The sequence below is a fragment of the Nycticebus coucang genome, chromosome 22, assembly GCF_027406575.1.
Source record: "Nycticebus coucang isolate mNycCou1 chromosome 22, mNycCou1.pri, whole genome shotgun sequence".
NCBI classification, from domain to species: Eukaryota; Metazoa; Chordata; class Mammalia; order Primates; family Lorisidae; genus Nycticebus; species Nycticebus coucang.
This window is the reverse complement of record NC_069801.1, coordinates 14,471,043-14,494,929: the sequence shown is the minus strand read 5'-3', so window position 1 is coordinate 14,494,929 and position 23,887 is coordinate 14,471,043. Positions and strand designations below refer to the sequence as shown.

General features: G+C 52.6%; 2 protein-coding genes across 4 annotated transcripts in view; one reads left to right on the top strand and one right to left on the bottom strand.

Moving 5' to 3' along the window:
• Positions 1-3,958, top strand: part of TMCO4 (transmembrane and coiled-coil domains 4) — a 106,586-nt gene extending 102,628 nt beyond the window's left edge. For both annotated transcript variants that reach the window (XM_053575712.1, XM_053575713.1), the window contains one exon: positions 3,379-3,958. In XM_053575712.1, coding sequence (XP_053431687.1) covers positions 3,379-3,786 — 408 coding nt within the window. In that variant the 3' untranslated portion in view covers positions 3,787-3,958. The remainder of the gene's footprint in view (positions 1-3,378) is intronic.
• A 135-nt stretch (positions 3,959-4,093) lies between these two features.
• HTR6 (5-hydroxytryptamine receptor 6) lies at positions 4,094-20,710 on the bottom strand. Of its 2 annotated transcripts, XM_053575716.1 has the most exons (4): positions 18,957-20,710; positions 17,482-18,033; positions 7,373-7,531; positions 4,094-7,178 (listed from the first exon to the last, which is right to left on the bottom strand). In XM_053575716.1, the coding sequence occupies exons 2-4, from the start codon at positions 17,974-17,976 to the stop codon at positions 6,738-6,740; spliced, it is 1,095 nt and encodes a 364-aa protein (XP_053431691.1). In that variant the 5' UTR covers positions 17,977-18,033; positions 18,957-20,710; the 3' UTR covers positions 4,094-6,737. The 2 variants fall into 2 exon arrangements, with proteins under 2 accessions (XP_053431691.1, XP_053431690.1); XM_053575715.1 differs by having other exon boundaries at positions 17,482-20,710.
• Between the last annotated feature and the right edge of the window lie 3,177 nt (positions 20,711-23,887).

Here is a 23,887-nt window from a genome sequence, read left to right as displayed (position 1 = left end):
AGGCTGCAGGAGGAACCACAGCATGGGAGTAGCAGAGCCAGATGAACCCGGGTCACTCCTGCCTTTGTGCTGCCAAGACCATAGCGCGTGGCCTCTGGGAGTGACCTCTGACCTCTGCCAACAAGCCTCTTACACATATGAGCTCGCTGAACCTTCGCGGCCAGCCCATGTGGTATGGGTATCTTTATTAGCCCCATCTTACAAACGAGGAAAACGAGGCTTAAGAGGTGAGGGAACCCACAGAGGTCTGAAGGGCTCAGAAGGAGTTGTTGGGACAGGCAGAGGTGAGTGGTGGCAGCCTCAGTCCGAGCAAGTTGAAGTGTCTTACAAGGCAGGAAACAGGAGGTGCTGAGCTGTGTGGATCCAGTAACTGCGGACCCCCCAGGGTGCAGGGCTGGCCTTCATCTGTATTTATAGCCGTTCTCCATCACTCACATCATCATCTGAGCTTCACCTCCTGTCACAGCAGAGGTGGCATTAGACTCTCATAGGAGTGCAATCCCTACTATAAACTATGCATGCCAGGGATCTAGGTTGCATATTCCTTATGAGAATTTAGTGGGCCCCCATTCAAGTCCATGGAAAAGTTGTTTTTCATGAAATCAGTCCCTGGTGCCAAAAAGCTTAGGGACCACCATTCTAGGGCAGTGGAATTTTCTGGGATCAGCTGCAGCCAGTGGCCAAAAATACCTCCTCCCTTCCCTCCTGGTCTGTTTCTATCCAGCCTTAGCCCTTAAAAAGATATAGGAAGGCAGTTCTTGTTTGTCCTTAGAGAGGCAATTACCATTTATCCCCATGGGTCTGAAACTTCTGCTGGCTGGAATTTAGATGTGATGGCTAGAGCTTCAGCAGCTATGTTGGGCTCCCAAGTGGATCCACCCAGCTACCTTCCTACTCTCCATCCCCCTTTTAAGGCACTTAAGGTAAGGGATCTCATTTATACAACATCTGCTATGTGCCAGACACTGTGCTTCATGATTTGTAGGTATTACTCCCACCAACCCATTGAGGTGAATATCATTAACTCAAACTGGGTAATGCCTCTTTAAAAGTGTTCTGTATCATATATGGAACATAATAATGAAAGATAGCAAGTCCTGAGTTTCTGTGAATTGTCAGGCCCTTGAGTATCTCTTTGAATGAGAATTCAGAGTCATGAGTCTGTGATGTGGAAGGGTTAGGGTTGGGGAAGATGTGATTCAGGAATGATAAGGAACAATCCAGTCACTAGGTAGAAACAGCACCGAGGCGGGAGTGCCAGTGTCTCAGATTACAAACTTAGGTTCTTTCTAATACAGTGAAGCCACTACATGTGCCTCCTGCTGGAGAAGGGGACCAGCTCCACCCTGACCCCCGGGACCTGCAAAGCCACTTAGATATGTGGATACACATGTGTGTGTTTGTGCTGAAAACTGTTACAAAGCATTCTTAAGGAAAGGAGCAAGAGGTAGGCAGATTATGGTGCTGAGAAAAATAACAAAACCGTACAGGGAATTGTCTTTTTGTGTTCTTGAAAAATCATTTGAATAACCCAGTGTTTCAAATGGAAATGCAGGCATTACCAGCAGAGTCTTTTGTGTGATTTGCTAAGATTCACAACAAGAGCCTAGTGTTTTCCTGTTCTTTTTTTTAAAGGAAAGTCTTCCCCCTGCAGCCTTAAAAGAGCTGCTGTCTTGTGCTTGCCTTAGTCACTAAAGCAGGTCCCCTCCGGTGGCCAGGGAGAGAGCTCCTTCTTCGGGCCAGAGCTGAGCCAAGCAGCCTATGCAGGCAGCGTCTCAGGCACCATACAGAGCTTTGTTCTTCACACACTGTGTGTCGTTTAAGCAAACCACCATCCCGCTCTGGGCTCTGCTGTCCTCATGTGTAAAATGAGAATGATTTTTAAAGTCACCTCCCTACTGATTCTCTATGAAAAGAACAGGCTTGAGAAACAGGCCTGGATTCACATCCCAGCTCTGATGTGTTCTAGCTGGATGACCTTGGCCAAGTCACTTTACCTCTAGGTGCTTCAATTTCTTCATCTACAATTAGCAGCCGACACCTGTCGGAGTAGTAGCTCCCATAAGCTTATTTGCGACAACGAATCAAGGGCCTAATGTGTGTTGGGTATTGTCCATTATTACAATTAGACATCAGGCATTCCAGTCACACCCTGACTTTTCATTCATCAACACATCCCAACACAAAAATGGGGATGCATGACTCTCTGAGGCAGGAGTGGGCACTTCTGAGTTCTTGGTGTTTGTCAAGAACTAGGCCCATGCACATATAACAGAGCCCCCGCCAAGTGTCTTACACACGTGATGGTTGCTTCTATCACAGAAATGCCAGAATTGGCACTTTAGGACTGGTATGTCATTCCACTGTCTTCAGGAGCCAAAATTCTCTGTCTTGTGGCTTGGTGGGCCTTCTTTGTGGGCCAACTCATAGCCCAAGATGGCTGCTGAAGCTCCGGCCATTCTGTCTGAATTCCAGCCTATAGGGAAGAGGAAATGCAGGGGAGAAGATCACTCCTCCTCTTAAAGAGAATTTCAGGGGTCGGGTGTGGTGGCTCACACCTGTAATCCTAGCACTCTGGGAGGCCCAGACAGGTGGATTGCTTTAACTCAGGAGTTCCAGACCAGCCTGAGCAAAAGCAAGGTCCCATCTCTACTAAAAGTAGAAAAACTGAGGCAAGAGGATCACATGAGCTCAAGTTGGAGGTTGCTGTGAGCTATGACGCCAGGGCATGCTACTCAGGGCAACAGCTTAAGACTCTTGTCTCGAAAAAAAAAAAAAAAGAGAGAGAGCGATAATTTCAGGGAACATCACATGACACTATTGCTTCATCTTATTGGCCAAAAATACTCACAATGCCACACTCAGCTGTGAGAGAAGCTGGGGAGTGTGCCCAACTGTAAAGTGAAGTTCTTAGGACTAAGGAAGAAGGGGGAGGGTGAATTGTAGCCAGTACCTTACAGTCTGTGCCATCACTTGATTTCCAATGTGGGGGCTTTTCCTGGGGCAGTCCTTAAAGCCACCCTCTGGGGCAGCCATTCTAATTGTCCCCAGTTCACAGATGAGGCAACTGAGACCAGAGAGATAGACAAGCCTGCCAAGGTGAGCAGCAGAGCCCATCCACAGCAGCCGTAAGGTTACCAACTTTCCATCTATCAGGAGATTCCTTCCTGCCCCAAAGGACCCAGATGTTTTAGCAAAACTTCCTTCATCATTATTAATACATTCTAGAATAGTATTGAACCTGGAGCCTTCCCAGCCCAGTCTGGATTTGAGACATTAAGAGCTGGAGTCGCAGGTTCAGTGACAGGTTGACTGAGGGTGAGAGAGAGGCCCAGGGTCCAGCCCTCCACTGTGGCATCACTCACTGTCTTCCTGCAGGTCACAGGCCACCTGGACTATGCCAAGAAGATGGACATCATCCTGAAGGCTGTGGGGATCCCCACCAAGCAGGGCTGGGATGAGAAGGGACTCTCGCTGGCCCCAGGCAACCTGCCCCAGGAGGAGCCTCGCCAGGCAGCAGCCACCCCCTCATCGGATGAGACCACCCCCCAGGCTGATCCAACCCAGGGCCCCACACCTGGAGACACCTCCAAAGTGGCCATGGCCACTGACTCCAGCAAAACTCAGGTGCCAACAGGGCCAGACCAAACTGAAGGGGCCTCCCTTCCCACTGCCACCAGCTCCATTGAGAGCCCCTGTGTCTGCAGCCACGGCATGGACCCCAACCCCCTGGGCTGCCCTGACTGTGCCCACAAGACCCAGGGGCCCTGCCCAGGGCTGGACTGACTCCAGTGGGGCTTCTGCACCGTCTTCCCAGATTGAGGTGTGCAGCTCTCTTCCACACTCAGGCTCCTCACAGGAGCTCTGAAAGTGTCCGTGGATTTCCACAAACGTCTCTCCTAAGTTGAAGGAATTGGAACTGAAAGGAAAAGAAAGGGGAAAGAAGGGGAACTGGGGGGAGAAAACACTCCCTGAGGGAACAAGGTCAGAGACCTGCAGAGCCCACCAAGCATAGTTTCGAGCCCTGGGACTCTGAACCCACTGTGGGCTTCCTGCATTTTCTATCACAGCTGCAGGGTCTGAAAGTTCATCAGAAGGTCCAGAGAGCTGTCTAGAGCCTGAGGCTCCCCTGCTGCCTCTCCCCTGGCTGCAGTAAAGCTTGGTGTATGCCTTCCTTCGGTCCACACCCCAGGGCTCCCCACCAGCCCACAGGCACCGCCAACTGGTGCAGGTGCCAAGGGGACAACTTATTCCTGCTGCTCTTAGGAAATCTGAATGGGTCTTCCCCGGATGGGGGTGCAGGCTGTGCACTGCACAACTCCAGGACATCAGTCATGGAGACACAAGGGCGTGGCACCCCGCTTGTGCAGCATGGTGGCCATGGATACGACGGTCAAAGTATGGTGACTAAATGCTAAATCAGCACTCAGCATGGCTGGGAACTGGGCCTGCTGACAAATGTGAATTACCCAGGGAAAGGATTTCTTATAGCAGAAACGGACAATAACAACAATAAATTATAATGATGGTGACGACTTCTTCATATTCACCATGTGCCAAGTGCTCACATGGATTGTCTCAGTTGACCTTCACCAAAACCCTATGAAGTAGGTACCATTATAATCTGCATTTTGTGCTCAGGGGAAGAGGTTCAGAGAGGTCAGGTGACCTGCTGGAGGTCATACCACTGATCATTGATGGGGCCAAGTTTCAGATCGCAGTTAGCTGGACTTTGGAGCTCAACTCCTTAGCCACCATATCTGCATCGATGGGAACCTCCCTCTGCTCCTCCAGCTGTCCCTGAATGACAGGGCCAGAGATAATGCTCCCCCATCGTGCAAATGGGGAAACCAAGGCCCAGGCAGAGGCAATATTGGCAAAGCTGTGGGGGAGGTGGGGAAAGGGCAGGAGAGATCAGTCGTGGAATGTAGGAGCTGGATCTGCTAAGGCATATGTGCATTTGTTTGTTCATTCAACAAATGTTTATACAACTCCTGTTGCTGTTAATCCAAATGGCTCATGGGATTCAAAACTGAGGCTCTGAAAGGGGAGATGTTTTTCTTGGAGAACCAAAGCAAGTTAGGTGCAGAGTCTGGACCAGAACCCAGGACACCAATGCCCAGGTCTCTTCCCACTGCGCCAGCTGCTTCTCTATCACCCAGCAGCCCCGCAATTGGATCTAGTCCACACCACAGCTGCAGCCATCAGCTAGTGTTTATTGAGAGTCCCCTCAGGTGGTCTTGGGGACAGGGGAAGCCCCAGCAAGCACCATGGCCCCTCTGCAAACAGCAGCCAGGGCCCGAGTTGAATCTAGTCAGCACCAAGGAGAGCGCCAGGCCATGCGTGGAGGACCCCCTGGGAGTTTGTGTTGGAACTTGAAGGACAGGAAGCTTTAATTAAAAAAAAAAAAAACAAAAAAAAAACACCTTCCAGCTAGTAAGGGACCTATGGCAGGTACACTGTGAGGACGAATTCCCCCATGCCCTGCCCCTCCCAAACAAGGCTCCTGTGTGAGAGTACACGCACCTGCCTGGTGGCCCCAGCCCACCACCAGGGACAGGTCCTCTTCAAGTCAGTGGTCACCTTTCCCTTTTCTCTCACTGTTGGGAAGGCCAACAGGAGTGGGCCAGGAGTTGGGTTTATCCTAGCTGTTCCCTTCTAGGTCCAAGGAAGCCCAGGGTAGAAGAAACCCCATCTCTGAGGTTGAAAAAAAAAAAACTGCCATCTGCCCCTCTGCCCCCAGGAGAGACAGTGCAGCAGCGTGGGAGCTGGGAAGGTCCCTGAGAGCTGGGGGCCCTGCCCAGCATCCAGAACAAGGAGGTGGGGAACCAGCGTCAGGCTGGGGGAGCCTGGGATGGGGCTGAAGAAGAGGGGGGAATGGGAAAGAAACAGTGGGAACAGCAATTCCTGCCTGATAACCAGAGGCCTGGGCAGCCAGGGATTGAAGCAACAGAACACAGCACTTGCTGACCATCTGCTGGGCACTGAGCACTCTGTCCACATGGTCTTCATTCTCAAGACAGTCCTATGAGGTAGCATCGTGACCCCACGTTACACACAGGAGAGCTGAGACTCGGAGAGCCAGCGACGGGGAAAGCAGAGATGCAAATGCTTGCCTGCTGGCTCCCTGGCTCAGGTGACTTTCTGTTCTGCCACTTACATCCTGAGCAGCTGGCATGTCCAAAAACTGTCCAGCAGATCAATCTCAGGGCAGAAGATCATCCAGGCCAGCACACCTCAAACCCTAATGTGCACACGATTCATCCAGGCATCTTGTTAACGTGCAATTCTGAAGCATCAGATGTGGATGGGGCAGAGACGTGCAGTTCACAAACTCCCAGGCGGTGGTGATGACAATGATGGCCCATTGACTACACTTGGGGTGGTGAGGGGTTCATCAAGCACTAATCCACGTCTGCCAATGGAGACATTCCCTCCTATCTGGCCTGATAGATTGGGCAAAAGGACATGATTGAAGCAAGATGGTCCTTCTCCCCAACACTGAGTCCTCTAAACCATCCTCTATACACAAAAGTTACATTCAATAACAGAGCAGCCTGCAGAAGCTGTGTCTGAGTCAGCTGTCATCCTCCAGGGAAGGGGCCAGCGGTGTGGGCAATCGGGGCTGGCTTTGTGTGCCCCACAAGGCTCAGAGAGACCCGCAGCCTCCTGCTCTGCGCTGAGAGCTGTCCCGAGGTCCCCAGAACTTGTTTCCTTCCCATCCAGCTCTCCACTGGTTAGTTCGTGGGGGAGCCAAGTGGATGCAGCCGCAGCTCGGGCTCTACAGGGTTGATGTTGAAGAAGTTAACTGCAGCAGCAGGTCTGGGAGGCGGCAGCTGGGGGTCCCGGGTGACCTCCCCAGGAAGCAGCAGCTGAGTGGTGAGCTGCAGGCCTGAGGAGCCACCTGAGCCTGAGTCCGACTCTGGTGGCAGGGGCAGGGGCAGCACGTGCTGCAGACTCAGGCCCGGCCGAGCACCACTGTGAGAGGTACGCAAGGACGGGGAGGCAAGGCTGGCCCGGTGCTCCCAGGGACAGCGGGGACATGGCAGGAACTTGCTCAGGGCCCGCTTGAAGTCCCGCATGAAGAGTGGGTAGATGATGGGGTTCATGGTGCTGTTACAGTAACCCAGCCATGTGAGGACATCAAAGAGGCCTGGGGAGATGCAGTCGCACACGGCCTGAGGGGACGGGATGTGTCATGCCTGGTCCCAGGGCAGGGTCACAGCCCACCCCACCCAGCTTGGATGGAACAGATGCACATAAAGGCCTGCATCACCCAAGGCAGCCCACCCTCCCACTCCCCAAGTCAAGGCTGAGGCTCAGAGCCTCCCCAGCAAAGCCTAGACCCATCTGCCCCCTGCTATGGCATTACCTGGGCTATGTTGGCCACAAAGAAGGGCAGCCAGGTCACAAAAAACATTCCCAGCAGGATGCCCAGGGTCAGGCTGGCCTTCAAGGCCTTCCTGCTGTGCTTGGTGGCCAGACGCCTGCTGTCAGCTGACTCCACCCCCGGGCGTGGGGTCCTGGGCACCTGCAGGAAGGAAAGCCACATTAGGCAGCTGAGAAAGAGCCCCAGTCTGACTCTGATCCTAGCCAAAGCCTGAGCCTCAATCCTAATTCTAGCCCAAGCCCTAGCGCCAGCAATAAACTGAGCCCTGATCCTTGACTGGAGTCCCCACCTGGAGTCCTAAACTAACACCTGACATCAGCAATAAGCTAAGTCCTGGCTATAGTCCAAGGCTGACCCTAACATACCATCAAGCCCTACCTAACCAAACAGCTTCAGCCAAGGACCTAGACTGAGCCCTGATCCTGACTCTGACCCAGAATTTCACAAGGAGCTCTAGGAAGTGCAATGAGACAAAGCAACCCTACCTCAAACACAAATCGGATGGTAGAAGGATCACCACCCCTGGAGAGAAAACATGTGACACAGACTGCACACATTAGGAGCCTCAGCACCTTCCAAAGCCTTTGAATCAGCCGCAGTTAAACAGTACTCGAGAAAAGGAGGACCTGTTGCTGAAGGTTTGCCCATGTCTTTGTATATGAATTCTTTTCATATTTGGGAATTCTGCTCTTGCCTAGGTGATTACTCTCGTGCTCCACAAAATAGAAGTGCTTTCTGGAGAATGTATGCACAAAGCAAATGCTTGCAATTAAGTCTTTTGTAGATTACGGGGAATGCTAGTGACCTAGATATTTGACAGCTCCATCACGCTGTGGACTAGCAGGCTTCTCCGTTTTCAAAAGTGGACTGGAAAAGGAGAGGGGATTAGGGAAGGAGGAGAAGGAAGCTGCTCCCCTGGGGGCCGCTGACAGGAGGACGTGGGTATGGAAGGTCAGATTTTGACTTTGCAAAGCGGCAACCAGCAGCCCCCCCAAATATCAAAAGGCTCTCTGAACTGGGTGATCCTTCAGTATAACAGTTCTCTTGACATTTTTAACCTCATGAGCCCTTTGAAAAGCTAACGAAATGTACAAAAACCCCTCCCCAGTGAGAGAAATAGGAATGGTGACCACTGACTTGAAGAGGACCTGTCCCTGGTGGTGAGACACTTCTACACACGAGGAGAAAATGTTCCACACTTCCAGGAGGTTCAGAGACCACATTGAAGTCTGTGGGTTCCCACCATGAAACCCCTAGGAGTCCATGAAGGCTGGGATCTGAAGCCTTACGCTAAATCATGTGCTTTAATCCATTTGGATTTCCATGTATCAGATTGACACAAAGTGAGACCCACCCATATTTACAACTTAAGTAAATCGTGCAATGGTGTGCACGATTCATGGTGACTTATGCAAAGTGTGTGTGTACGAGGAACACACCTGGGCTTTCACAACCAGACTGGGCTAGCACTTCCTACAGCGTGTGACACCCCAGCTTAGTTCTTTGAGGCAGCCAAGGGCGTGCTGGGGATAGGAAGATGAGGTCAGAGGAGGCAGGAAAGGAATCGGATTCCCAGGCAATCGTCCGCAGATGGAAAGTGGGTGGAGAAGACAAAAGCAAGATGTGCCGACCCTGGGGAGCTCAAAGCCAACAGCCCCGCCCCCACGTCATGCGCATGCGCCTTCCTTCCAGCCCTGCTCCTTTCCCCGGGCCGCCTCAGGCACCCAGAGTTGGTGTCTTGTCCATGGTGCTGAAACCCCAGCTCTCAGCCATCCTTCCATGGGAGCGGGGGTTCTAATTCTGGAATGGTAGGTGGTAGCAGGTGGCGGAGGGGAGACAAGGAGCCTTATAAATCCCACCCCTCAATGTGTTTATCCAGGTGAAATCTGGTTATACAAATATCAAGGACAAACACAAAAAAGCAGCCTAAGAGAGACCCTGGATTTCTCCTCTGTCTTGGTGGGGCAGCACTGCAGAGACAAAAGCTGGGCTTTTAAGACAGGTGATCTGGCTTCCAATCGTGCCTCTACCACTTACTCGCTCTGTGATCCTGAGAGAGTCTGTTTCCACATCTGTAAAATGGGAGAAATGACACTCAGCTTACAGAGTGAGGCTATGGATAATAAAAACATGCACAGTACCCAACACAGATTAGGAGCTAAACACATGATAGCCCTGGGGCTGGTCCCATGATATGTGTGTAAGGCTGGGGTGATTTGGGGCACCCTGAAGGTTCCCTGCCCTTCTGCCAGCAGCTCTGTCCTCCTCAAAGCAGCACAGATGCCAGGACAGACGCTCTGACTCACCGTGCCGCAGCTCAGCTTCTATGACTGAAGGACGCTACTCCACCCCCACTCTGCCATACACCAGACTTCTCCCAAGTCTGGCTCAAGTCAGTGAGGGAGAAAAAGAGTGGCCCACTTGTGGTCCTCTCCTAGTTTTTCTCTCCTCCTCATTTGATCTTCCTGAGGGGTAGGTATAATAATCCCCTTTTTGCAGATGAGACAACTGAGGCTCTGAGAGGCAAAATGACTTGCCAGGAGTCACACAGCAGGTGGGTGTTGGGCCTAGAAACTGCACTTTTCCCACTTCACCATGCCACTTCCACAGTCAGGGGCATATCCCTGGGCTACAGACAGGGTAGGGTGAATAAGCCCCACTTCTGTCATCAAGTGCTCTCATGGAGCAAAAAGTAAGAGCAAGCACCAACCCACACCTGCAGTCTGGCTGACACCAGGCTCACCTTCCTGGCTTCTCTCTGGCTTCTAACCACAGCACGGACTGTCATGGCCATGGTCTATTGTTTGCATATCCCATTCTACACGTCTATAGCATCTGTCTCTGTCAGAGGGCAGCTACCTAGAGAACAATCCAGCAGTGCCCTCAGCCAGAAATCCCACTTACAGGTCCTTATGTTCAAAAAACACCTGCTTCCCTATCTGTACAGTTGACATATACAAGAAGGTATCCACAAGACTATGCATGATGGGGGAAAATAGGAAGCAGCCTGACTATCCAACAAATAAGAGTGGTTAAATAAACCATGGTACATTGCCATTCTACACCTCTAATCTCAGCATTTGGGGAGGCTGAAGCAGGAGGATCACTTCAGGCCAGGAGTTCAAGATCAGCCTGGGCAACATAGCAAGACCTTGGCTCTACAAAAAAAAAAAAATTAAAAATCAGCTGGGTGTGGTGGCACAAGCTGGTAGTCCTAGCTAGTTGGGAGGCCAAGGCAAGAAGATTGCTTGAGCCTAGGAGTTTAGGAATTCAATGAGCTATGGTGGCACCCCTGCACTCCAGCTTGGGCAACAGCGAGACTCTGCCTCAAAAAAAAAAAAAAAAAAGGCAGAAAAAAATGGAAGGACATTCCCTAAATTGATAAGAAGGTCCCTGGGAGTATCAGGTGATTAGATGGAATATGGAGGGGGGTGTCTTTTATTTCATCCCTATTGTTGAATTTCTATTTTAAAGTGTACATACACATTCCCTGTGTAATTTAAATTTATTACTATCTACTCACAGCATGAAGGTTGCAAGACAGACTCGAGCCAGACTGTCTGGCTTAAAATCCTGGCTTTCTTACTAACTAGCTGAGTGACCTTAAGCAAGTCACTACAACTCTCTGTGTCTCAGCTTTTACTTCTGCAAAACGGCAATTATAATGGCATCTACCTCACAGGATTGTATGATAGAAAGGATAATGTACAGACAGTTAGAAAAGTGTCTGGCACGGGCAGCGCCTGTGGCTCAGTCGGTAAGGCGCCGGCCCCAAATACCGAGGGTGGCGGGTTCAAACCCGGCCCCAGCTGAACTGCAACCAAAAAATAGCCGGGCGTTGTGGTGGGCGCCTGTAGTCCCAGCTACTCGGGAGGCTGAGGCAGGAGAATCGCTTAAGCCCAGGAGTTGGAGGTTGCTGTGAGCTGTGTGATGCCATGGCACTCTACCAAGGGCCATAAAGTGAGACTCTGTCTCTACAAAAAAAAAAAAGAAAGAAAAGTGTCTGGCACATGGTAAATACCATGTAAGTGTTAGTTATCATTGATGTTTATGGTTATTGGTCTGACAGCTGTTGGCTAATTGTGATGCTGCTGGTGGCAGCCATGGTGACTTTTTTCCCTAGAAAGGCTCAAAGGAGTGAGCTCCCCAGAAGCATATATTTTACCACCAACAGGAAAGGAGAGGAACAGATATTTATTGAGCACCTATTATGTGCCTGGCACTTTATGCATATTATCTCACTGACTCTCCAAATAGTCTCATGAGATAAACATCTTTACTCCTGCACCACAGAGAAATGAAATGCCTTGCCCAAGGTCATCCAACTGCGATGGGAGATAGAGCTCAAGCCCTGTGCAGCCAGATGCCCAAGCTCCTGCCACAGCTGCAGCCCTGGCTCACTGGGCCTCCTGGCTCCACGCAGCAACCAAGCCTGCCCCACTCAGCAGTGCCACTCTGCCAGCCTCTCCCTGGCTCGCTCTCCTCCTCCCCCTCACAGATATTTCTGTGATCACAGCCTCCTCCTCTGAGGAGGAAGGACAGAGACGGAACGGAAGATGGATCGCTAAGGCAAAATGATGCTTAGTAGAGTGAGGGGAAAGAGAAGCAGGAGGAGAAATTGATGGGGTAGGGAAGGCAAGCACACAGAAGGAAGAGAAGGGAACAGGGAGGAAGACAGGTGCAGAGGTCACAGGTCACAGAGACCCAGAAATCCTGGTGGGAAAGGAAGAGGCTGCTGCTGTCCCTGAAGCTGAGCCCCGACACTGCACTCCTGACACTGCCCCAACCTCCAGGCCCTCTGGAATCTCTCAAGACTAAAGGCCACCCCCTTTAGCCCCCACTTTACACAGACACACACATGCACACCCTTGGCAGCATTTCACTCTGTTACCACTGCCCCCATGTCCCTCCATCCCCAGCCCCTGGCTTAGCACTAGGCAAGACCCCCTTCTCTCAGCCCCTGGAGCAGCAGGAAGACAGAAACATTTAAGGCAACAGTGCTTTTTTAAAAGCCTATTTAGGCTGGGCACAGTGGCTCGTGCCTGTAATCTCAGCACCCTGGGAGGCTGTAGGTGGAAGGATCACTTGAGGGGAGGAGTTCAAGACCAGCCTGAACAAAACAGCAAGATTCCATTTCTACAAAAAAATTTTAAATTAGTCGGTTGTGGTGCCACATAAATGTAATCCCAGCTGCTTTGGAGGCTAAGGTAGGAGAATCGCTTGAGCCCAGGAGTTCAAGGCTACAATGAGCTGTGTATGATCACACCACTGTACTCCAGCCTGGGCAACAGAGTGAGACCCTGTTTCGAAAAAAAGGGGGGGACCCCATTTTCATAAACAGTCACATGTAGGGGGTGGGGGATATAAAAATGCTCAAGGCTACCAGCTCCCATGCTCTGGACCCCAGAGAAACTGGGGCTTTAGCAACTACGCCCAGATCCCTCCCCTCTGCAGAGAAGCTGGAGGCTGGATTGGGGGAGGCAGCAAAGGGTAAGTGGGACTGAGGACAGGAGGAAAGAGAAACGAGTCTTACTTATTCCCTTATTCCTTTAGGTCCAGGCATTGAGGGAGCCTCCACCTTCAACCTAGAAGCTGCTGGTTTCTGAGACAGGCCAGTTTAGTGAGAAGAAAGGGGTGGTGACCCTGGAAGTCACAGCAGAGGCAGCATTCTAGAAGCTATTTTCCAGAATGCAGGCTGCTCTCTGGGCCATGAGGGAAGCAGGTCTGCAAAAGGCTTGCTTAGAAGCTAAGTGAGTTTGGAAGCAAGAGCAGCGGCCGGACCTGACACTTCACTACAGACCAGGAGAACAGGCTTTCCAGAAAGTGGGGGATTAACACAGACACGTCTCTGGCTTGCGAGGCCCAAAGATCATTCTGCCTCAGGGGCAGGGCACTGGCCTACATGTCCCACAAAGGCTACTCCCAGTCTTTGGTTTTATTTATTTATTATTTTTATTTCTGTTTTATTTTTGAGACAGAGTCTCACTCTGTTGCCCTGGGTACAGTGCTGTGGCATCATAGCTCACAGCAACCTCAAACTCTTGGGCTTGAGCAATGCCCTTGCTTCAGCCTCTTAAGTAGCTGAGACTACAGGCGCCCGCCACTATGACCAGCTAGTTTTTCTATTTTTAGTAGAGACAAGGTCTCGCTCTCGTGCAGGCTAGTCTCGAACTCCTGAGCTCAGGCAATCCCCCTACCCCCTCCTCCCAGAGTGCTAGGTTTACAGACGTGAGCCACCGTGCCCCAGCCTCCAGCCTTTGGTTTTAGAGCTCAGTGTGACTTCTTTGCTTTACCCTTTGAACATATACTCAGGGAATGACAGGTACGGAGTGTTCACTGGGTGAGGCACCCCTCTTAGAAACTCCCTAGTCCTCAGCATGATAGCGTTTCATGGTCAATGTCTCTCCCCAACTAGAACAGAGCCCAAGAAGGCAACTGTTATCGGCCTTTTCATCAGTATATCCACAGCCCGGCACAGCTCCTGCACAAATGTGACCCAGCAAATGAATTCATGAGATAAAAAGCTTAGGTTGTCACATGCAAGAACTGATTCTGAAAAGAGTGAGAGAAAAGGCAGCCATATAAACAGGGATGGAATCCCAGGCTCCTTGAGGCTCTGTGTTCATTTCATCTCTTCTGAAAATACCTGCTGCTCACCCATGATGCACCTGGCTCTGTTTTAGGTGCTGGGAACATGGCAGTAAACAAAAAGACAAGTTCTCACCCTCATAGAGCTTACACTCTAGCAGAGCAAAATAATAAAGGAATGGATAAGTATGTGTATGTCAGGCGGTAGTAAGAAATAACTCAGGAACGAAGGACTGGTGAGGACCTGGGGAGGGTGGTAATTGCTTCTGTTGATAGAGAGATTCAGGAAAGCAATTGAATAAAGACTGGACGGAAGTGATGGAAGTTAGGGGGAGAACCACGTGGGGATATGAAGAAAGCAGATCTTGGTGTGTTCGAGGAACAGCAAGGAGGCTGGTGTAGCTGAAATAGAAGGAGCATGGGGTGGGTGGCACCTGTGGCTCAAAGGAGTAGAGCGCCAGCCCCATATGCCAGAGGGCGGGTTCAAACCCAGCCCCGGCCAAAAAAGAAAGAGCATGGGGGATGGTAGGAGGAAAGGAGCCCAGATAAGGAGCTCGTGGGGCCAGGTGACACCAGGTCACCATGGTGTCATGGAGGAGGAGGAGTGATGTGGCAGGACTTGCACGTCAAAGGGATCACGCTCGCTGTTATAGAGGAGGAAAGGGGGAAAGTCAGTCAGGAGAGAGCTGCAATAACCCAGGCAGCAGATGGAGCGGCTCAGCCCCGGGGAGCAATGGAGAGATGAGAAGGGTCCGAGCCTGGACATGTTTTCCATGTAGCCATAAAAGGATCGGATGTGGAGTGTGAGATCAAGAGTGGCGTCCAGACTTGTCCCTGGGCCTGAACAACTGAGAAGCTCACTCCAGGACAGCAAGTGACTTGATACAAGGAAGACTACAGGGGAATAAGGTCTGGGGTCTACAAAATCCAGAATTCTGTTGGGAGCAGGCCAAGAAAACACCCCCCGCAGGAAGTCATCAGCATGCAGGGGCTATTGTCAGTCATGAGACAAGATGACATCACTAAGGGAGCAACTGTGGGAAAGGGTGAAAAGAGCCAGGGACTGAGGCCCAGAGAATGCCATGTCTGGGATTGATCAGGAGGACCCAGCAGAGGAGACCATGAAGACACAGAGAAGAAAAGAGGCACAGTACGGTGTCCCCAAGTAGAGTGTCTCAAGGGCAGCGCCCGGCCTCAGAGTGAGGCTTTGGCACCAGCCAGATCAGAGCTTGAACCTCACTTACCAGGTATGTGACCTTGGGCAAATTACCTCCTCTCTCTCTGAACCTCAATTTCCCCATCTGTCAAGCAGGGCTGACAGCAGTTCTGGCCTCATCGGGTGTTGGGGGATTAATAAGCTTAGCTCTGTAGCACCTGGCACATAGTGAGTGCTCAAAGACCGTGGGCCTGCACCTGAGGACACCTGGGAGACTCCTGCCCAGTGACTATGAGGCCACCGTCACAAGTTCAATCCTGGGCCCAGCTAACTAGCTTAAGGGAAAGATAATCTGTGTCACCAAAGTGATTGGAACCTGGAATCCTGATCTCTGTTTTCAGCCAGGCCAGCTAACTTCTCACAGCCAGACCAGAGCTTCCCACAGTACAGGAATGGAGATGATTTGAGTATAAGTGGACACCCCATAAAAGGAGTGAGTCACAGAGCACGTCAGCCCTCTGTGGTCCCCCCCACCCCCCGAGCTCTTCTAGGAAAGAAGAGAAAGCCATGTTGGTGCTACCGTGTCTGTAACACCCTCTCATACTTGACAAAGACAGAGCAGGCCTCAGCCTCACACCAAGCTGGACCTCAGAGCTGCTGCTGGGATGTCCTCAACGTCGCTGAAGTTGTGCCTGTGATCACCTGTCTATGGCAAGGGACACCAATTTTCTATTTCTGGAAAAGATAAAAAGTTTTCCTTCTAAACAAATTCATGGAAGTGGAAAGGTAAGAGTGACGATAGAAAGAAAATACTGAGTACATGTGAGTTAAGTGGCTTGAAATGGGGATGGGGAGAGATAGCAAGGCAGATGTCCCAAGTGCCTGAACTTTGGGAAACAAGAACCCAGGCAGAGTATGGACAGCTCAGAGCAGCCATCCCAGACAGAGTATGGACAGCTCAGAGCAGCCATCCCACCATTGAAGAAGCAGTCAGGGTCACAGCCACCTGCCGAGACTCAAGAACATTCTCCAGGGAGCACAGAGAGGGAGAAGGAGCAGGGCTGTCCCCAGAACTCTCTGGCCACCCAGGGCCCTGCCCTCTCTGGGCCTCAATGATGGGGTGAGGAGAATGTTAGCCTCTCAGCCCTTGGCCAAGTCCCTATCCACCTAAGGACCCGCAAGGCACCCCTCCCCAGAGCTTCCTCCACCTGCGGCTACACCAAGAAAGCCCAGCTGGGACTTTCCACAGAGCCTGCGACCTAAGTCTCTGGGACTCAGGTCTGGTCCTTCTGGACAGCAGGACTCAAGCACAGTGTGGCCTAAGTAGCAAGAGCAGCCACTCCACTTACAGGGATTGCAAGACCCTGAGCTAAGACCACCTACTCCATTCACAAGCACCTAGATAGGTGTACCTACTGTGTGCAGTGGGGATCAAAACCTACCCAGATACACAAGGCCCTTACAAAGCCTATCTCCAAGTCGGGGAGGCCGGATGAAGAAGTGAGCAATAAACCAGGGGAAGCACTGCTGGGTCTGCAGACAGGGTGGCTCCTGGGAAGAGGTGAGCTGAGCAGTCAGGCTAATGCAGCAGTCCAGACAGAGGGCACAACAAGGACAGACCTGGAACTGTCAGAAAGGCCACAAGGCTGCTGCAGAGTAAGAGAGAGGGAGCAGGAGGTGACACTGGAGCAATTGGCAGAGACAGATCCAGAGGCAGGATCCTGAGATGGGTTTTCTCTTTCTCTTGAGTATGATGAGGAGCTGCTGAGGGTTTGAAGCAGAGATTTTTTTTTTTTTTATCACTCTGGTTTCTGTGCAGAAAATGGATAGCAAAGGGTTGGAGTGGAAGAGGGAAGTGGGGTGAGAGGATGGTAGAAGTCTGTCAAAGGCTCCGGGGCAAGAAATGTCAGTGGCTTGGATGAAGGAGGTGGCCATGGAGATGGTCCTGTTTAGGAAGCGGTGCCATCAGGACTCACTAATGAACTGCATGAGTGTGAAGGCAAAGTATCGTTCATAAGTTTCTGGTGTGGGATGACATGATGGTGCTGTTGGCCATGATGGGGAAGACCAGGGGAGGAGCAGATAAAAGATGAGCCACCCTAAAACGTCCTTGTTGCAGGTGTTACCTTGGAGAAGCCTACCCCACATCCTGATGGAGCTGTCCTGTGGACAGTCAAGCGTGGCGTCTGGAGCTCAGCAGAAAGATGGGAGCTAGGAATGGCCCCGAAGAGGTCATCAGCAAGCTGTGCTGAGTGAAAGATGGGCAAAGGGAGTGGGAGGGGTGAGGGTAGGGCTGCTCATCCCTCTCCATCCCACGAGCCCGGGTCTCCCTGTGCACCCCGGGTACCTGCAGCGTCTCCAAGGCCTGGCTGGCCATGCCGGTGGGGAGGGAGGCCACCTGCACCGCCTGCTTGCGGGCGGCCAGCAGGATCCTGCAGTAGGTGAAGCAGATGGCACCCGAGGGGAGGAAGAAGGTGAGGCCAGACGCCACGAGGACGAAGGGCAGGCTGGCCAGCAGGCGGCACTGGCCCGGGTCAGGCTGCCGGGTGTGGCCCAGTTCATGCCAGCCCAGGAGCAGGGGCAAGAAGGAGGCGAGCGCAGCAAGGCTCCAGGCGCCCAGGACCAGCGCCAGGGCGCGCGGTGGCGTCATGCGCAGCTTGTAGCGCAGTGGCGACAGGATCAGCAGGTAGCGGTCCAGACTGATGAGGCAGAGGTTGAGGATAGAGGCGCTGCAGCACATCACGTCGAAGGCCGTCCAGAGCAGGCAAAGGCTGCGCGCCAGCACCCAGCGCCCGTACAGCGCGTTCAGCATGGCCGGGGGCATCACCACCAGTCCCACCATCAGGTCCGACGTGAACAGCGACACCAGGAAGAAGTTGGACGTGTTGCGCAGCGCCGGCTGCGTGCAGATGAGCGCGATGAGCAGCGAGTTGGCCGCCGCCGTCAGCGCGATGACCACGCACAGCCCCGCCGCCACCCAGCCGCTGCCCCCCGGGGCTGACGGCTGCCCTGACCCCCAGGCCGGGGTGCTGCTGTTGGCGGGCCACGGCTCTGGGACCATGGGGACCGGGGATGGAGGGCGAGGGCGTAATGGAGTGGTCTGAAGACAAGTGAGGGGCCTAGCAGAGCAGAGACCGGGGGCACCGTTGATGACAGCAGATCGCGTCCCTCCCCCGGGGGGAAGGTGAAAAGATAAGGGTGGGGTGTTAGGTCCAGGAGCAGCTGCCGGAGGAGACCAAGAGGAGCTATATGTGCGCCCTCGGGGGGTGGGCCAGGGACACCTGGCAAACGAGCGGGCAGCTTAGGGAGGGGCGCCTGATGACCAGAGTGTCCTGAAGTGGGCGGGGGTGGTGGGAGGAGGTCGAGAGTGGGGGTGGCCCTCGGGATGGGGAGGGGCACCTGATGACCAGAGTGTCCTAAAGTGGGCGGGGGTGGTGGGAGGAGGTCGAGAGTGGGGGTGGCCCTCGGGATGGGGAAGAGACGCCTGGCTGGGCAGAGTCGGGGGAGGTGGGCGCAGGGGCCAGTGGGCGCTCTCCCGCGGGGCAGGCTCCAGGTTGCTGTGGGCGTGCGGAGGCGCTAGGTCGGGAGCTAGCGCTTGGGGTAGTAGGGCGGGGGCCTAGCGGCCCGGGCAGAGCCCCGGGTGGGGAAAGCAGATCTCAGCCGGCAGAGACTCCCTGAGATCCGGCGCACCCGACCCCTGTGGGGCGCGGGAAGATGCCGGCCGGCCAGGCCCCACTGGGAGAGGAGGGCAGCAGCCGCGCCCGTGCCCCCTCCGCACCCTGCCGCCGGGTCGCTGGCCCGCCTCCCGCCCGCGCTCGGTACCTGGTGCGGTGCCGCTGCTCCGCTGCCTGCGACTGCGGCGAGTGCCGCGGGGCTGGAAGGGGCAGAGGCGGCTGCGGATCGGGGACTCCCGAGCCCGGAGGAGCAGGCGGGTGGTGAGAGAAGCGCACGGTCCCCGCGCAGCGGAGCGTGCGCCCCGCCCCGTGGTGGGCGGGGAGAGTGGAGCCCGGACCCCAGAGGCGGGCGGGGGCTGGGTACCGCGGGCCTGGGATCCGAAGATGCGAGCGCCCCAGCTGCTCCGGACAGCCTCCTGGCCTATGGCAGCACCCCAACACACATCCCCATATACTACTCTGCAACCTATACGCCGGGGTGCCGCAGGCAGAACTCAGAAAATGGGGCTGTGACCTGCCCCTAATGGGCCCCCCTAATGGGGGCCTCTGCCCACTTGCAGAGAGATCACCGCACTTCCTCACCTCAGTTGCCGCGTCTATGAAAATGGGTCAATAATTCCGGGCACTCTTCACCATTAGTTTACGCAGTGGGCTACCCGTCCCGTTCGCAAAGGAGCCAGGCACTCAGGTTGAAGCCCCTGACCTCTTGGCGCTCCCAGTTTAACAGGGTGAACAGACTTGGGAAGGCCCAGGCAGGTGGGGTGGAGTCGCTGCAGGCGGAGGGGGTGAGGTGTGCCCCGCCAATGGGACCCCTCGGTATACCTCTCCCTCTGGCTGAATAGTCTCTACTAACACTGCTGTGCAGATTATTCCTGTGGATTCCATTCATTCATTCATCCCACAAACATTTATTGAGCACCCACTACGTGTCAGGCGCTGTTTGGACCAATGAGGACAAAGATCGCCGCCTCCGTGGAGCTCACTCTGTAGTGGACAGAGACGGACAATAAACAATAAGCATAATAAACATGTGAAGTGATCGTAAAAGTAAAGTGATAATAACTACTATAGACAAAAAGAAAATGTAGCACAAAGAGAAACAGCAAAATAATACCTCCTACAGTCAAGGCTCTTGCCATGTTCCCAGGGGCTTAATTCTACACTCCCTGGCACATATTCTCACTCCTACAATAGTCCTGCTCTTCCAGTTATTTATTCCTGCCTCTACAATAAGGCCAAGAAGCAGATGTTAAACTGGGGATCTGATAAGCATAGGGCCTGGCCTAAGATCATCACTAGCAAGGAGTCAAGCAGGAACTAAACTCAGGTGTGGGCGAGGTGGCTCAGGCCTGTAATCCTAGCACTCTGGGAGGCCAAGGCGGGTGGAATGCTTGAGCTCAGGGGTTTGAGACCAGCTGAGCCAGAGCAAGACTCCAGTCTCTAAAAAGAGCTCGGCCTTGTGGCCTGCACCTGTAGTCCCAGCTACTCTGGAGGCTGAGGCAAGAGAATCACTTGAGCCCAAGAGTTTGAGGTTGCTGTGAGCTATGACACCACCACACTCTACCAAGGGTGAAAAAGTGAGACTCTGTCTCAAAAAATAAATAAAAATAAAAATAAAAAACTCAAGTGTGCTTAATGCCCATGGCAGAGAAAGCCTATTACAGATGGTCAAAAACGTCCTGATAGGCTGGGCACAGTGACTCATGCCTATTATCCTAGCTAGCACTCTGGGAGGCCAGGGCAGGTGGACTGCTTAAGCCCAGGAGTTCAAGACCAGCCTGAACCAGCCTGCCACTACTAAAATTAGTTGTGGCAGGTGTCTGTAGTCCCAAGTACTTGGGAGGCTGAGGCAAGAGAATTACTTGGATCCAGGAGTTTGAGGCTGCTGTGAGCTTGCCATGGCACTCTGCCCAGGGGAACAGAGGGAGACTCTGTCTCAAAAAATAAAAATTAAACAAAACATAGGGCAGCGCCTATGGGTCAAAGGAGTAGGGCGCCGGTCCCATATACCAGAGGTGGCGGGTTCAAACCCAGCCCGGGCCAAAAAAAAAAATCTCCTGACAAAACCTCAAACCCTGCAGTTCCCCCGCCCACACCTAAGCCACTATTTGGTGCTCAGAGCCCCAGTCTTGCCCACATATGATCTGCTCAGCAGATGGAGGCTTGTCCTCCCTCCCCGACACAGCACTGCACCACTCTGCCAATGTCTGCCGCGCCCCTAGGAATAGGATGTAGTGCACCAAGCCTGAGCTGAGAGTCCGAAAGACCCGACTTGGCTCTGTGGACCTAGGGGTGTCACTTTGGGTCACCTTTTGTCCTCTGCAATAGTTAGAACCGTACAGCACCCATTTTCCAGAATTGTGGAGAGGATGAAATGACACAGTGTAATCTGTAAACTTTATGGAACTGGGTCACTGCTAGCTGTTGGCCTCAGTGCTCCCATCTGTGCAGCAATGATGCACTCAGCTCTGTGACAACTTGCTTAGCCCAGGGATTCCTGACATAAGCAACGGTGACCCAAGAGGTGCTGTGTGGAACCACTGTGAACCCAGTAGCCTGAGTTCCTCATCCCAATTCTGCTACTTGCTCTGTGAGGTTGGCGAAGGCCTCTAAAATTCTCTGCAGCTGTGAATGGGATGAGTATCCAAACCATTTTTCCTGATAAATTTTAGCTTTCGCTTCTTCTGTTTGATATATTTGTTAAAAAAAGACCTAAAATAAATCATGGCAATAATTTTGACATTTGCTTATGCTAGGTAGTAGATTCACAGATGTTTGTTGTACTACATATTATGAGCTGTACTTTGCTATAATTTAAAAAATTACTTTAAAGATTGGGCCAGGGTTATGGTGCCACCTTGTGGCCACACTATTATTATCTTGAACTTGAAACCTTTACAGAGGATCTAGTGGGTGCTCCTGTATGTGTTATCTGTCATTTAGGTACTAAAATAACAGAGACCTAGACTTCCTAACATTTTAAAGAGGGACTTTCAAAGATCCTCAGTTTTTGATGGATTAATTTTAGCCACAGGAGCTTCCTCCCTGGAGGAGACAGCTGTGCCACAATGGGACAGCTGATAAGCCTTAGAGTTCACTGCCCCAGACCTTTATGCCTGTCGGTACAGAGAAGACTAGGGAAAGCTTCTCATTACAGAGATGGAGAAATTAAGTTCCCAAGGAGCTTATGAGGCGGGCCCAAAGCTGCTCTGGCAAAAGGCTCTGACCAACTTTGAGGGCAAGGATTGTTTGTGTGTGGCCGTATCCCTGCAATAACTATCCGTTCAATAACAATCCGCAAATAAGTGAACAACTCCATCTGCCCAATAACCTTCAGTATGGGCCAATAATTCGTTCTCATTAATAATAAGAGCCAACATTCCGAGGTCTTACTATAGGCCAGGCACTGTTCCAACTCTAATAATGTGCCTTGGTTCATATAATGCCACAAGCCTGCCGGTGAGGTAGGTGTGATCATTGGTTCCCCATTTACATACTGGAAAACTGAGCCTCAGAGATCTTATGGGACTTACTCAAGATTAGATAAAGTTAGAAAGTGTTTCAGCCAGGATTTGAACCCAGCCAGGCTGAATTTCCACAGAGGGTCGGGACAGGAAAAGAAAACCAGTTGGGAGTTGGCTCCGCAGGCGGGGAATGGAGGATCTGACAACACTAGTATCAGTGTTAATCCTGCCTAAAGATTTTAAACCCTTCCACCCTTGTGGAGAGGGGACAGAGGAGCTGCAAGTTTTTTCCCTGGCTCTGTTGGTGGTTCGGTGTGAACTTGACGGAGGGAAAAATAGGAACTCACTACAGCCACAACGCCCCCCCCTCCCCCTCCCCACCCACACACGAGATGCTCCTCAATTTGTCACTCTCAAATCAGGCTCCTCCCCTCCGCTGGGCTCCCACTTCCAATCAGCAGCTCCTCTCCTGCGTGGCCCTGCCTCTCCCACACAGCCCCTCCCCTTCAACCCCACTGCCCTAGGGACCAGGAGCATCATGTCTGCCTGGATGGGGCAATCAGCCCTGCAGGTCCCCAGCTTCTCCCGCCTCCCGCCCAGCCTAGTCTTGCAGACACCCAGCTCCACGCAGACACCCCCAGGGCTCCTTGCCACAAGGAGAATGAAGTCTGAATTGTGGCTGACATTCCTGGCTACCACCCACAACAACCCACCTTTCTATTTTATTTCCAACCAGCCCCTCACATACCTATGAACTTATACCCTGCCTTCCTGACCAAGACTCATCCTGCCCCCAAGAGAAGGAAGGCCCAAACCCAATCCCTGCTGCCACATCCATTGGGGGTCTCTTGACTGCCACACTGTAGGGTCCAGGTGTGAAATCAGGGCAACTGTGAGCTGACGCAAGTCACCTGTTTCCAGAGCCCTGGATGGCCACGCTGTAAGACAAATGTTAAGAGTCCTACCTGTGGACTCTTTGAATGATTAATGAGTGTGCTGGTGTCCCCAAGCTTGGTGTGGGCTCTGGGCCAGACTGCCTGAGTTCAAGTCTGATTGATGACATTTTTTCACTGCTTGGCCCTGGGAAAATTACTTAATCCCTCTGCACTTCAGATACCTTGTCTGTAAAATGAGGGCGACATCTACATCCCTGGGTGGGGGTGAGGATTAGGCAAGTACAGTGCTGAACCTCATATATGAACTTGTTAACTGCTAGTTTTGTCTGTTTCCCCTTCTCCGGGAGGCCGGGTCAAGCTGGGCCCAGACAAAGGCTGATGCTGGGTCATTCTGAGAGTGAAAAAGGATGGCAGGAGGCAAGCCCAAGGGATTAAGGGTCAAGTCCATCAAGTCCAGTTCTGAAGGGCTACCCAAGGTGTGTTCAAAGCCAGACTCAGTACCCAAGGAGGAGGCGGGAGCTGGGGAGCCAGGGGACCAGGAGCCTGGGGTATGCAAGGCAGCAGAGAGGACCATGGAGGCAGAGGGGCCATAGCTGGGAGCCAGGGGTCTGCTCACCACTCTGAGGCCTAGACCTAGGCTCCCTTCCCCGTAGGCCCTGCTGCTGGGACCCTCAGAGAACCCTGGGTAAGTAGAACCAGCTAGTGAGGAAAAAAACACA